Below are 15,419 nucleotides of genomic sequence, written 5' to 3'. Positions count from 1 at the left end.
CTCTTCTTCGAAATAGTGCCATGGGATCTTTTACGCCCACCTGAGTGAGCAGACGGGGCCTCGGTTTAACGTCTCATCCAAGAGACGGCACCTCTGACAGTGCAGCACTCCCTCAACACTGCACAAGAGTGTCGGCGTACACGAACCTCTGCTGATTTCCCACTTGTCCCCTTACCTCAGGGGTGCTGAGGCCAGTTGTAGTGCCCCAAGTGCAGTTCCGTCTGATGTCAGCCCATGCAAGCTAGACCATGATTTAAGAACATAAGAACATAAGAATTAGGAGCAGGAGTAGGCTCAACCATGGCTAATAAGAGAAATTAGGGATAGTGTTAAATCCAAGGAAGAGGCATATAAATTGGCCAGCAAAAGCAGCAAACCTGAGGACTGGGAGAAATTTAGAATTCAACAGAGGAAGACTAAGGGTTTAATTAGGAGGGATAAAATAGAGTATGAGAGTAAGCTTGCAGGGAACATAAAACTGACTGCAAAAGTTTATATAGATAGGTGAAGAGAAAAAGATTAGTGAAGATTACTGTAGGGCCCTTGCAGTCAGAATTAGGTGAATTTATAATGGGGAACAAGGAAATGGCAGACCAATTGAACAAATACTTTGGTTCTGTCTTCACTAATGAAGACACAAATAACCTCCTGAAAATACTAGGGGACCAAGGGTCTAGCGAGAAGGAGGAACTGAGAGAAGTGAGGGAAATCCTTATTAGTCAGGAAATGATGTTAGGGAAATTGATGGGAATGAAGGCCGATAAATCGGCAGGACCTGATAGTCTGCATCCCAGGGTACTTAACGAAGTGGCCCAAGAAATAGTAGATGCATTGGTGATCATTTTCCAACATTCCATGGACTCTGGATCAGTTTCTATGGATTGGAGGGTAGCTAATCTAACACCACTTTTTAAAAAAGGAGGGAGAGAGAAAACAGGGAAGTATAGACTGGTTAGCCTGACATCGGTAGTGGGGAAAATGCTGGAATCAATTATTAAAGATGTAATAACAGCGCATTTGGAAAGCAGTGACAGGATCGGTCCAAGTAAGCATGGATTTATAAAAGGAAAATCATGCTTGACAAATCTTCTAGAATTTTTTGAGGATGTAACTAGTAGAGTGGATAAGAGAGAACCACCGGATGTGGTGTATTTGGACTTTCAAAAGGCTTTTGACAAAGCCCCACACAAGAGATTAGTATGCAAAATTAAGGCACATGGGATTGGGGGTAATGTATTGACATGGATAGAGAACTGGTTGGCAGACAGGAAGCAAAGAGTGGGAATAAACGGGTCCTTTTCAGAATGGCAGGCAGTGACTAGTGGGGTACCGCAAGGTTCAGTGCTAGGACGCCAGCTATTTACAATATATATTAATGATTTAGACGAAGGAATTGAATGTAATATCTCCAAGTTTGCAGATGACATTAAGCTGGGTGACAGTGTTAGCTGTGAGGAGGATGCTAAGAGGCTTCAGGGTGAGTGGGCAAATGCATGGCAGATGCATTATAATGTGGATAAAGACCAGGGTCAAGCAGGGCTGCGGCATCGCCCCAACCCACTTCTCAATCTTCCTCACTGCCATTCTCCACCTCACAGGTGATAAGCTCCCCACTGGAGTGGAACTAAACTACAGAACCAGTGGGAAGCTGTTCAACCATTGCCGTCTCCAGGCCAGATCCAATACCACTCCAACCTCTGTTGTTGAGCTACAGTACGCGGACGACGCCTGCGACTGTGCACACACAGAGGCTGAATTCTAGGACATAGTCGACGTATTTACCGAGGCATATGAAAGCAGAGGCCTTATGCTAAACATCAGTAAGACAAAGGTCCTCCACCAGCCTGTCCTCACTGCACAGCACTACCCCTCAGACATCAAGATCCACAACGTGCCCTGGACACCGTGGACCATTTCCCCTATCTCGGGAGCCTCCTATCAACAAGAGCAGACATTGACGACGAGATCCAACACCGCCTCCAGTGCGCCAGTGCAGCCTTCGGCTGCCTGAGGAAGAGTGTTTGAAGATCAGTCCCTCAAAACTGTCACCAAGCTCGTGGTCTACAGGGCCGCAGTAATACCTGCCCTCCTGTATGGCTCAGAGACGTTGACCATGTACAGTAGACACCTCAAATCACTGGAGAAATACCACCAGCGATGTTTCCGCAAGATCCTGCAAATCCCCTGAGAGGACAGACGCACAAACGTTAGCGTCCTTATCCAGGCCAACATCCCCAGCATTGAAGCACTGACCACACTTGATCAGCTCCGCTGGGCAGGCCACGTAGTTCGCATGCCAGACACGAGACTCCCAAAGCAAGCGCTCTACTCGGAACTCGTCCACGGCAAACGAGCCAAAGGCGGGCAGAGGAAACGTTACAAGGATACCCTCAAAGCCTCCCTGATAAAGTACAACATCCCCACTGACACCTGGGAGTCCCTGGCCATAGACCGCCCTAAGTGGAGGAAGTGCATTCGGGAGGCGCTGAGCTCCTCGAGTATCGTCGCCGAGAGCATGCAGAAATCAAGCGCAGGCAGTGGAAGGAGCGTGCGGCAAACCAGAAACCCTGCCCACCCTTTCCCTCAACGACTATCTGTCCAACCTGTGACAGAGACTGTGGTTCTCATATTGGGCTGTACAGCCATCTAAGGACTCATGCTAAGAGTGGAAGCAAGTCTTCCTCGATTCCGAGGGACTGCCTATAATGATGATGGCGGCAAAAACAGAAAGGCAGATTATTATCTGAATGGTGACAGATTACTAAAACCAATGAGACCTGGGTGTCATGGTACATCAGTCATTGAAAGTAGGCATGCAGGTACAGCAGGCAGCAAAGAAAGCAAATGGCATGCTGGCCTTCATAGTGAGAGGATTTGAGTATAGGAGCAGGGAGGTCTTATTGCAGTTGTACAGGACCTTGGTGAGACCACACCTTGACTACTGTGTGCAGTTTTGGTCTCCTAAACTGAGGAAGGACATTCTTGCTATTGAGGGAGTGCAGCGAAGGTTCATCAGACTGATTCCCGGGATGGCAGGACTGACATATGAAGAAAGACTGGATCAACTAGGCTTATATTCATTGGAATTTAGAAGAATGAGAGGGGATCTCATAGAAACATATAAAATTTTGACAGGATTAGACAGGTTAGATGCAGAAAGAATGTTCCCAATGTTGGGGAAGTCCAGAACAAGAGGTCACAGTCTAAGGATAAGGAGTAAGTCATATAGGACCAAGATGAAGAGAAACTTTTTCACCCAGAGAATTGTGAACCTGTGGAATTCTCTACCACAGAAAGTTGTTAGTCCAGTTTGTTGGATATATTCAAAAGGGAGTTAAATGTGGCCCTTACGGCTAAAGGGATCAAAGGGTATGGAGAGAAAGCAGAATGGAGTACTGAAGTTGCATGATCAGCCATGATCATATTGAATGGTTGTGCAGGCTCGAAGGGCCGAATGGCCTACTCCTGCATCTATTTTCTATGTTTTTATGTTTCTATATGGCCCCTCGAACCTGCTCTGCCATTCAATGAGATCATGGTTGATCATCGACCTCAAATCCACTTTCCCACTCGATCTCCACATCCCTTGATTCCTCAAAACTCCAAAAATCTATCTCTCTCAGCCTTGAATATATTCAGAGACTCAGCTGCCACAGTCCTCTGGGGCAGAGAATTCCAAAGATTCATAACCCTCTGAATGAAGAAATTCCTCTTCATCTCTGTCTTAAATGGCCTACCCCTTATCCTGAGACTGTACCCTCTAGTTCTTGACACTCCAGCCAGGGGAAACAACCTCTCAGCATCTACCCTGTCAATCCCCCTCAGAATCTTGTCTGTTTCAATCTTTCTCTCATTCTTCCAAACTCCAGAGACTATAGGTCCATTCTACACAATCTCTCCTCATAAGACAGCCCTCCCATCCCAGGAATCAATCTAGTGAACCGCCAGTGTACCGCCTCAAGGCAAGTATATCCTTCCTTAGATAAGGAAAGGGAAACTGTGCACAGTACTCCAGGTGTGATCTCACCAAGGTCCTGTACAATTGTAGTAAGACTTCCTTACTTGAACTCATGACCTCTGTTTGGTCTGTATGTTTTAAGTGGATGGTGCATTTACCCAATGGGCTATCTGGGGCCTTCTTCGCTGCCGTCGCCCTCCTGCACCAGCTCGCGCTGTACCTTGCAGTGGTATGCCACCACGCTGCCCATGTCCGCCGCTCGCTGCTCCTTTTATGGCCCCGACATGCATCAAGGTCCAGCTCGGTGATTGGAGTGTGGGCAGGTACAGCAGGAGCGGAGAGGTCGGGACGAAGGGGCGGCGAGAGATTGTAGAGGGACGTGATCGGGGTCCAGGAGAGGCGTGAGCTTGGGGCCAGAAGAGGCGAGGGCCCAGGGGCAGCACGGGCCAGCCCACACTGCGATATGTGTGCGCACTGGGTCCGTGCAGCACAGCTGGTCTCCAGTCGTCTTGAGTAATCCTTGCCAGTGGACCAAGACCTAGCCCCGTGTGGTGGCTGGTGTGCAACGGCCACCCCACGTTAAAAAAATCCACGCACAGGCACCTTCCACCCTTCAACATATAGTTCGGGACCTGGAATATTAAGGTCCTTCGTTGAAACACCTGTGAACTCATCCCTTTTTGGCATGGAAGCAAGTCATTCTCGCTTCGAGGGACTGCCTATGATGATGATGATGATATCTGGGGCACCATCTGAAGTTCACAAGAAACACATGCCTTTGTTGCTCTTGAATTCACCAGAGTGATGTCAGTGCTTAAAGGATTGCATAAACTTGGTGTGCACTCCCTTGAGTTTAGCAACCTGAGGGCTGATCTAATCAAGGAGTTTGAAATGATGAGGGGGCTTTGATAGGGTAGGTACAGAGAAACTATTTCCCCTGGTGGGGAATCCAGAACAAGGGGGCATAATCTTAAAATTAGAGGTCATTCAGGAGTGAAATTAGGAAGCACTTCTTCACACAAAGGGTGATAGACATCTAGAACTCCCTCCCCTTAAAGGCTGTGGTCAATTGAAATGTTCAAGACTGAGATTGATATTTATTAGGTAAGGATATCAAGGGATTTGGAGCAAAGACGGATAAATGGAGTTGAGGTACAGATCAGCCATGATCTCATGTAAAGCTCTTTGGGACATCCTGAAAACATGAAAGGCGCTATATAAATGCAAGTTCTTCTTTCTTATGGGACAGAGACACACAGAAGGTTCCAGATTTGATCCCTGGTCAATGTTGCGTTAAATGAGATCGGGGTGTAACTGAAATTGGCTCCCAGCAGGAGGCAGCAAGAGCCAGGAATCTTGTTCCGCATCACTGTCCAGTGACCCCTGCAGGAAGGTCAGGTGAGGACAGAATCAGGCTATGCTCTGATGACCCCTGGGGTCAACTGGCTTTTCTGGTGCTGATGTTGAGGCTAAACGAAGACAATGGCCCCTTGGATGAGATGTGGTGAGCTTCTGTGGAAGTGCACACCAGCAGGAGCCTGTAACTGGAGGAGCGGAAGGGGGCAAATGGCTGGAAAGTATCTTTTGGATGACCTGCAGCCCAGTTTATTCCAACCCAAGTTCTTGCTGTTCACAGCATTTCCAATGTTGTGGCCATATATTTTTCCAGTGAGTTGAAAAGCACTTCACAGGAGCAGTAAAGCACGATCATAGAAAATATTTATTTTTCAAAACTTTGTGTGTTTATTTTTTTTACAAGACTTCCATTTAAACATCACCTTTCATGGCCTCAGGACCCACAAAGCGCTTCACCGCCAATGAAGTTATTTTAAAGTATAGTCACTGTTGTACTGTAGGAAACAGGGTGGCCAATTTGCGCACAGCAAGCTCCCACAAACAGCAATGAGATAATGAACATTCATCTTATTTTATTTAGTGATGTTGGTTGAGAAATAAATATGGGTGAGGACACGGAGGAGAACTCTTCTTTTTTTAGAAATAGTGCCATGGGATCATTTACATCCACCTGAGAGGGTAATCTACCTGCAATCACACAGCCTAGAGACAGAACCTGGGAGCTTCCTGGTCAATATGGCTGAGTTATATGCTCTCTTTGCAAAGTAAGGCATTGAGGGACGCACACTATATGCCATGTTTGTTGTAACAGCTGTATATCCAAGTGACACATACTGCATTTTCTTTAAATTAATTCTCATAATGTGGGCTTCACTGGCAAGGCTGATATTTATTGCCTATTCCTATTTGCCCTTGAAATGTTTCCTCTGCCCACATTTGGCTCGTTTGCCATGAAGGAATTCCGAGTAGAGTCTCGTGGGCAGAGGAAACGTTACAAGGACACCTTCAAACCCTCCCTGATAAAGTGCAACATCCCCACCGACACCTGGGAGTCCCTGGCCCAAGACTGCCCTAAGTGGAGGAAGTGCATCCGGGAGGGCGCTGAGCACCTCGAGTCTCATCGTCGAGAGCATGCAGAAACCAAGCGCAGGCAGCGGAAAGAGCGTGCGGCAAACATGTCCCATGCCCCCTTCCCTCAACAACTATCGGTCCCACCTGTGACAGGGACTCTGATTCTCGTATTGGACTGTTCAGCCACCTAAGGACTCATTTTTAGAGTGGAAGCAAGTCTTCCTCGACCGAGGGACTGCCCATGATGATGATTTGCCCTTGAGTAGGTGGTGGGGGACCTTCTCACTGAACCTCTGTAGTCCAAGGGGTGTAGGTGCTCACACAATGTTGTTAGGGAGGGAGTTCCAAGATTCTGACCTAGCGACAATGAAGGAACGCCAATATACATCCAAGTCGTGGTGGTGTGTGACCTTGCAAGCACCTGCTTTCACAAGCCAGTCAGCCATGTCTGACAACAACAACCTGCATTTAACGCCTTTAACATAGGAAAATATCTCACGGGAGCGTAAACAGACAAAAATATGACACTGAGCCGAAGAAGGAAACATTAGGACAGAGGACTAAACGATTGGTCAGCAAGGCAGGTTTTAAGCAGAATCTTGAAGGAAGAGAAAGAGGTGGCGAGGTTTAGGGAGGGAATTCCAGAGCTTAGGGTCTAGGCAGCTGAAGGCACGGCCACCAATGGTGGGGCAATGAAAATCGGGGATGGGCCAGAGGCCAGAGTTGGATGAACGCTGTGATCTCGGAGGGTTAGAGGGCTGGAGGAGGTTATAGAGATTGGGAGGCACAAGGCCAGGAAGGGATTTGAACACAGGATGAGAATATGAATATTGTATGCCATTGACTCATACGTTTGACAAACATATGAAAAGATTGTTTTGACAAACGCTTTCACACGACAGTCATACCTCTCAACTTTTGCTGTTTCAGTTGAGACGTTTTGACATTTAGCAGCACAAAGGAGCAAAACAGAAGCCACAGCCTTCGATGAACGTTGAAATAGCTGCTCATCACCTCTCAATGCATCGATCTGCGTTACACAATCAACTGCTTTGGAACGCAGTCACTGTTGTCTTTTCAGGCAGCTGAAGCATGCACAGAATGATCCCACTAACAGCAGGAGAGGATTGACCAGTTTAAAAAAAAATGTTTTGCTTGCAGGTGTTGGCTGAGGGAGGAATGTTGGCCAAAATGCCTGGAGATCTTCTCTTTCCTCAAACAGCGCTACACAATCTTTTTACAATGCAGCAGGGGTACACCATCTCGGTTTAAACCAAGGGTTCCAGGCGAATCGATTCCCCACTGCGACAGGAAATGACAATTCCCACTGCCCTCGCCAACTCTATCCCGTCAACGTATTACACTTTGAGAGGCGCAATGGCAATGGCTTTTGAATGAAGACAAAAAAGTATCCCAGACAGCAAAAAATGCACCTCCCAAACTTGCATTCCACCACCTAGAAGGACAAGGGCAGCAGGCGCATGGGAACACCACTCTGCTCCAAGTAACACGCCACTCTGGCATGGAAATATATTGGCCGTTCCTTCATCGTCGCTGGGTCAAAATCCTGAAATTCCCTCCCGAACAGCACTGTGGGAGCACCTTCACCACACGGACTGCAGCGGTTCAAGAAGTAGACCCACCACCACCTTCTCACGGACACCTAGAGACGGGCAATAAATACGGGCCTTGCCAGCTGCACCCATAATTGAGAATTAATTTTAAAAAGAACATAACCTATTATACTTATGCATGAGCATATCATTAGAAAAAAGAATGAAAGATTGTGCACCGTTCACGACCTCAGGACGTCCCAAAGCACTTTGCAGCTAATGAACTACTTTTGAAGTATAGTCACCGTTGTACTGTTGGAAACACGACAGCAGGTAACTGGTGCACAGCAAGCTCCCACAAGCAGCAATGAGATCATCTTCTTTCAGATTTTGTTCGAGGGATTAGATATTGGGCAATGAAGTGCACTGATTTATTTTAATAAAACCAAATGAAAGTGTTGCGTTTCCTGGTCCAGAGAGCAAAGAGTTAAAGTGTCCAGTGTGGATGGGCAAGCATCACTCGCTCGCTGGCTCATCCCTATTGCTATTTGTTGTATCTGTCTTTGCGTCACGCTCGCTCTCAGCCTGTAGCAGTCGAAAGAAGAACGGTGCAGAAATAATTCTCCTTCAGTTGGTGTGCTGGAGACATCGATTCTGTCCCCCTCATCCACCGCAGTGATTACAGCCCAACACCCTCTCCACCTCCTCCCTCCCCCCCAACAAGAGACCGCGACCAGAAAGTCATTGCAAAGAGAGTTGGTGGGTGGGAAGTCAAGTTGCTCAGCTCGCTGCTGAAGGGTTTCTTTTCGGGAGGAATCGACTGCATAGGCAGTTGATGTCTCTCCAGCTCTCTGGGTTCTGCTTGTAAGTTTGCAGAAACCCCACAGACATGTTGTCTGGAAGGTAAAAAAAAGATCGCAATGTGGCTCAATTTAAAAAAAAATAATAATTGAGACACAAACTAGCAGATCCGTATGTGGGACTCGAACTGGATCCTCGCAGGGTCTCGGGTGTCTTGTGTTTGGGGGGAGGGAGAGAGGGAGGGAGAGGGAGAGAGAACCTTGCGTGAAATAAGAGCGTTCAATGACCGATTTTGCAAGAGTTTTCCCCCTCAATGTCTCTCTCTCTCTCCCTCTCTCTCGCTCTCTGGATGAATCGGAACAGTGATGCAGCCAGGGATTTACAGTCCAAATTAGTCCAGCACAATATGGCAGATCTACACCGTGTTTAGCAAGGAGAGGAGCAAGTGGCTTTGTATTCTGCCATGCATAGCACACAGCATTGCACCGCTGGCCCCGATGTACCAAGGTAAGACTTGAATTAACACACACACACACCTCTCTCTCTCTGTCTCCTCTCTTATTTTCATGTCATTTAAATCAGCTGGCAGGTTGAGGATGGGGAGGCTTGTGTGGGGGGTTGGGGGGTCATTGTGAAAGGATGGGGTCAGCCAGCAGATTCTGTGCAGGAGACTCGATCTGTGAGAGTGCAGAAACCGAAAGAAGATTTGCCTAGGTTCAAGTGAACCTGACACTGGGCATTGCACAGGGAGCCTGCTTGTTATTGTTGAGGGGTCCAGACTCTTGCAGCCTGGACCCGATTGGGTTACATTCCCAATCTAATGGATTTATAAAGATCTAAAATCAGCAAATGTCACTTCCCGGATATCCCCCGCCCTTTGTTTTATTTTGGGGGAAGAGTGAATTTGTGCTTCACGTGAATCCTCTTCTCAATATGTATAAAAAGGAAAACGAGAGGAAATTGCTGATATGATTAATTTCACAGATCTGATTCACAGAGCGAATAACAAGTGAGCAAACTTTGCGTGCGTGTGAAAGTCCCGTTGATTTACGGGTGAATAGTTGGAAGGATTTCCTGGTGATAGCGGGGCTTGGATTAAACAGCAGGAGACAAAGGAATGTCTTAAAGGGGGCTATGGAAGCAGAACAACTGTTAGAAATGCGTCTGTTTTTTTTGTTGCAAAGCCCTGTTTTTTTTTGGGGGGGGGCGTTGTTATCCCGCGGTGTCATTTTTAGCCACAATGAACCTGCACACAAGTGTCTTTTAAAAGGAGCAGTTTGCTGGAAGCGAATTTTATTGCACTGGGAGAGAACACAGCCAGTGTACAGAAACTCTCTGGGTTCTGAAATAATTGTCTCCTCTCTGAAATCTTCACTTGCCCGCCCCCTGTCGGGCGAACCTACCGTGATGTCGATGCCTGTCTCCGATATCTGGCTGCTGGACTCTTTATTTCGAGATGGGATTTTTCGTTATTTCACTGATGCTTTCATGGTGATTTATTACTGCAGTTGTCCCCACATATTGGCCCAAGTCTTTCTCCATACCAGCGGCATGCTGTGCATTTTCAAACAGTTGTTCCAGTGTAGCTCTAGTGTGTGTACATATTGCATTATTGTCTGTAACTATTAATGTTTGAAGGGAACTATTATTTTTGCATAGATAACCTCCTTCTTGTTCGAGGAACGAATACTACTTTTTCGAGTTTGCTTGTAAATTCGATTGGACAATTGTATTTAGAGTTTTTTTTTCTTAAGTGTGCACATATTCGTTGTACTTGGCACTTAATATTTTATTCCCACTCAGTATTGGTTTGTTCAATATGACACACATTCCACCTCCCTGGCATTGGGAAAACTCACTGAAAACATTACGGTTTTCATATATGGTGGTGCAAGACTTGTGGAGATAGTGTGGAAAAGGTGAATGAAATAGAGTAGAGCTCAACCCCAGGAAGAGCTTGGGTTGGCTGAACCAAAATGCCAGTTCAAAGCTGGCTGAAAAAAATCTTTTGCATTAACCTACAAATGGATGAATCTCACTCACGGTACAGCAGGGCAACTCCAACTTTCATCATGCGTCTTTCAAACTTTCTCTGTGGGGACTGCCTGTAAATATTAACACACTCGCCGGTCCCTCTGTAAATATTAATACACTCGCAGGGACCCTCTGTAAATATTAACACACTCATAGGGACCCTCTGTAAATATTAACACACTCGCAGGGACCCTCTGTAATTATTAACACACTCACAGGGACCCTCTGTAAATATTAACACACTCGCAGGGACCCTCTGTAAATATTAGCGCTCTATATTGGAGGCATCAGCGGGTCTTGGATGGTGTAGCACTGAACCGTGCAGGCTAGCAAGATCCCAGCTTGGATTTCAGCTCTCTCCTGAGTTATATGATATATAATATATATAAAATTGAGACTATCTGTTCAGCTGCCTCTGCCGCTTCCCTCCCACCGGACCAAACTTCCTGTAAGGTTCCCCCCTGCGCTTACCATGAAAAGGCATCATTCTCTAGTTTCTCTCTGATCTCCCCTCATGCCCTCTCCGTGCTCATCTCGGCCATGACACTCTCCTGGGTGGCCTCCCATCTTCCACCTTCCATAAACTTGAGCTCATTTACATCGCTGCTGCCCGTATTCAAGCCCTGTTCACCCATCACTTACACTGCATCAATTTTAAAATTCTCATGTTTGTTTTCTAATCTCTCCACAGCTTTGCTCTTCCCTATCTCTGTATTCTCCTCCAGCCCTACAACCCTCCGCTCCTCTGCGCTCCTCCATCTCTGGCCTCTTGCCTTGACCCTAAACTCTGGAATTCCCTCCCTAAACCTCTCTGTCTCTCTCTACTCCTTTTAAGATGCTCCTTAAAACCTACTTCTTTGACCAAGCTTTTGTCCTAATATCTCCTTATGTGGCTCGGTGTTTGTAAACACTCCTGTGAAGCGCCTGGGGACGTTTAACTACGATAAAGGCAGTATATAAATGCAAGTTGTTGCTGTTGTAAGGCATTGGTTACAGGATCTTCATGTCCTTGGATCACGACAGTTACCTGTGCTGGGCAGTGCCTGTAACTGTGAAGGACTTGGCTGTGATACCCTTTAACGTTGATTGACCTATTTCTGTCAACTGGTCCTTCCTTCTGTGTCCACTCAAACCTTGGTTCCTCATTTCTGCCATGGTCAGTTATTTAAGCCCCCAAGCGGGTGTTGTGTTCAGCAATTTGCATTAGTGTAAGTTGAAGGAATCGTTCTGTGAGTCTCGGACTGTTCTCTGTTGTTGACTGACAGGAAAGTGGAAGGATTTGTACATCATGTAAATCCTACAGCTGTCACATCAGATTTTGCAATACTTTCTTTTTAATGGAAATTTATCTTAAGTACTTCTTCACACACATGTTGGTGGAATCTGGACCTCTCTTCCCCCAAAAGGCTGTTGGATCAATTGAAAATGTCAAAACTGAAACCAATAGATTTTTTTTAGGTAATGGTATTAAGGAATATGGAACCAAGGTGGGTAAATGGAGTTAAGACGCAGATCAGCTATGATCTAATTGAATGGTGGAATAAGCTCGAGGAGCTGAATGGCCTCCTCCTGTTCCTATGTTCCTTCCCATGTTCGTTACATTTGTCACAGCAGGGCTTCCCCCAGTTGCTCGATTAGTAACTGAGTTATACAGATTAGGAAGGTGCCCAGACTCAATCTCTTGCTCTCTGCTTGCTGTAGGAGAGTAAGACAGAACTTTGTCCAATGTTCCAGATCTCTATCGCCGTTCCTTCGTTGTCGGTGGGTCAAAATCATGGAATTCCCTGCATAACAGCACTGTGGGAGGACCTTCACCTCACGGACTGCAGCGATTCAAGAAAGGGGCTCGCCACCATCTTCTCAAGGGCATCAAATTAGAGTCGCCCATTAGATAGATAGATAGAAAGAAGGAAAAAGACAAACTGACTGACTGACTAGGATTTATATAGCGCCTTTCATGACCACCGGATGTCTCTTTTACAGCCCAATGAAGTACTTTTGGAGTGTAGTCACTGTCTAATGTAGGAAACGCGGCAGCCAATTTGCGCACAAGCAAGCTCCCACAAACAGCAATGTGATAATGACCAGATAATCTGTGTTTTTGTTATGTTGATTGAGGGATAAATATTGGCCAGGACACCGGGGATAACTCCCCCGCTCTTCTTCGAAATAGTGCCATGGGATCTTTTACGTCCACCTGAGAGAGCAGGCGAGGCCTCGGTTTTAAAGTGTCATCTGAAAAATGGCACCTCCCACAATGCAGCGCTTCCTCAGCACTGCGCTAGAGTGTCAGCCTGGATTAGAGAATGAGAGCGTTCAGCCCTGTTGAACTTTACCCTATTCCCAAAGGGAAAATGGGGGGATGTGAAAAATGAGAAGGGGGGAAAAACAACAATTCTTTCGGCCATGGTTTGGCATGAACTTCACTCTTGTGCTGAGCAATTGTACAGCTGAATACTTCCCAGTGTGTGCGGACCCCACGATCTACTGGTTTCTTTACGGCAAGGTACTTCAAGAGTCGGCAGTTTCCCTTTAACGATCAGGTCCCCTGGGTTTGTTGCACTACTTGTATGGACATTTTCTTTATTTAGTGGAGCAAGGGCGTGAATTGTTTCTTCATATAGCAGCACACGCTGATGACCAGCAGGTCCTTCTGCTCTTCAATCTGCCTCACATTTCTGTTCGCAAATGGCCACCAGCTGGATCGTAAATACATAAAGCCCCTACTGTTTTTTAAAAATTTGAAGAAAGCACCCAGCTGCCCCACTGCCAGTTTGCGGCTGATCGCTGTGCTGGTGCCCTTCACTAAGCGATGGAGGTATCTACCATTTCTCTGTTTAAAACTCCATTGGCTGAAGGGTTGGATTTCCTGGACATGGCGGTGGGAAGAAGTTGTGCAAAGGAGAGGCAATAACTATCAACACAACATGTATTTATATAGCGCCGCTAATGCAGTGAAACGTCCCAAGGCGCTTCACAGGCGCATTATGCGATAAAAATTTGACACCGAGCCGCATAAGTAGAAATTAGCACAGGTGGCCAAAAGCTTGGTTAAAGAGGTAGGTTTTAAGGAGCATCTTGAAGGAGGAAAGAGAAGCAGAGAGTTCCAGAGCTTGGGGCCGAGGCAACAGAAGGCACGACCACCAATGGTTGAGTGATTACAATCAGGGATGCTCAGGAGGGCAGAATTAGAGGAGCGCAGATATCTTGGGAGGGTGGGGGGCTTCTGGGGCTGCAGGAGATCTCAGAGATAGGGAGGGGCGAGGCCATGGAGGGATTTGAAAATAAGGGATGAGAATTTTGAAATTGAGGCGTTGCTCAACCGGAAGCCAATGTAGGTCAGCGAGCACAGGGGTGATGGGTGAGCGGGACTTGGTACGAGTTTGGACATGGTCAGCTGAGCCCTGGATCACCTCCAGTTTATGTAGGGAAGAATGTGGGAGGCCAGCCAGGAGTGCGTTGGAATAGTCAAGTCTATCAGGAAAGACTGAACAGGCTGGGGCTCTTTTCTCCAGAAAAGGGAAGGCTGAGAGGTGATGTGATATGATAGAGGTCTTTCAAATTATGAAGGGGTTTGATAGGGTAGACATAGAGAAAACATTTCTGCTTGTGGGGAGAGACCAAAACTAGAAGATATAAAATATAAGCTGGTCACCAATAAATCCAATAGGAAATTCAGGAGAAACTTCTTTACCTAAAGAGAGGTTAGAATGTGGAACTCGCTACCGCGGAATGTTTGAGGCAAATAGTATAGATGCATTCAAGGGGAGGCTAGAGAAACACATGAGGGAGAAAGGACATGCTGATGGGGTTAGATGAAAAGGGGTGGGAGGAGGCTCGTGAGGGGCACAAACCCAGGCATAGACCAGTTTGGTAGAATGGCCTGTTTCTGTGCTGTAAATGTCTATGTAATTCTATGTAAAAAGCCAATGAGCTGACAGCCCTGTACACTTGCCAGACCGGCTGGCTGCCAATCGGGCAAATGTACTCAGTAGTCAGAGGGAGATGCTGCCCTGACTGACACCTCTTCCTCTCAACTGGCCCATGCTGCATCACTGCAAATGTAGCGAGATTTTGTTTATTTCTAACTTTTCATACTTGTTTCCATTCTCTGTGGGTGTCAGTCAGACTGTACCTGTTAGACTGGGACTGGCTCCAGATTAGGGTTGCCGGAGTCTCCAGGAATTCGAGATTAATCTCCAGGACACTGCTGGGAACAACTCGGGAGAAAAAGGCGTAGAGGCATTAAATAAAATGACCTGTTTTAATTTTCTTTGAGAACTTTTGTTAATTAGTTGTAAAAGTATTGGAGGTGGGAAAATTGTCCATTTGACTGCTCACCACACTTGGTGTGTGATGGCAATGTGCCGCAAGGTCGGACTTGTCAGTGGCGGTGGGGTGGTTGGAGGCGAGAGCTCATGTGATGAAACCTCCAGGAATATGTCCAACCAGAGTTGGCAACCCTACTCCAGGTATTTTTCTCTTGTGCCAGACACAAAAGTCCATTTCCACTGGAGAGCCCTCACATCCTGGGGAATTTTGTATTTTGAGTTATTTCTAAGATGTGATGAGATGTTATATAAATCCGAGTCTTTCTTTCTCTCATTCATGCATCAGCCTCCTCTTTGTCAGTTATTCCAGAACAG

The 15,419-nt window shown here is 46.6% G+C and overlaps 1 protein-coding gene across 5 annotated transcripts in view; it reads left to right on the top strand.

Annotated features, from left to right (window-relative positions):
* The first annotated feature begins 8,982 nt into the window (after window positions 1-8,982).
* hipk2 (homeodomain interacting protein kinase 2) overlaps window positions 8,983-15,419 on the top strand; it is a 331,427-nt gene continuing 324,990 nt past the window's right edge. For all 5 annotated transcript variants that reach the window (XM_070900688.1, XM_070900687.1, XM_070900685.1 and 2 more), the window contains exon 1: window positions 8,983-9,246. In XM_070900688.1, coding sequence (XP_070756789.1) covers window positions 9,237-9,246 — 10 coding nt within the window. In that variant the 5' untranslated portion in view covers window positions 8,983-9,236. The remainder of the gene's footprint in view (window positions 9,247-15,419) is intronic.

This window comes from Pristiophorus japonicus, chromosome 15, assembly GCF_044704955.1.
Source record: "Pristiophorus japonicus isolate sPriJap1 chromosome 15, sPriJap1.hap1, whole genome shotgun sequence".
Taxonomy (NCBI): domain Eukaryota; kingdom Metazoa; phylum Chordata; class Chondrichthyes; family Pristiophoridae; genus Pristiophorus; species Pristiophorus japonicus.
The sequence above is the reverse complement of the archived record's forward strand: the minus strand, read 5'-3'. Positions and strand labels throughout refer to the sequence as shown.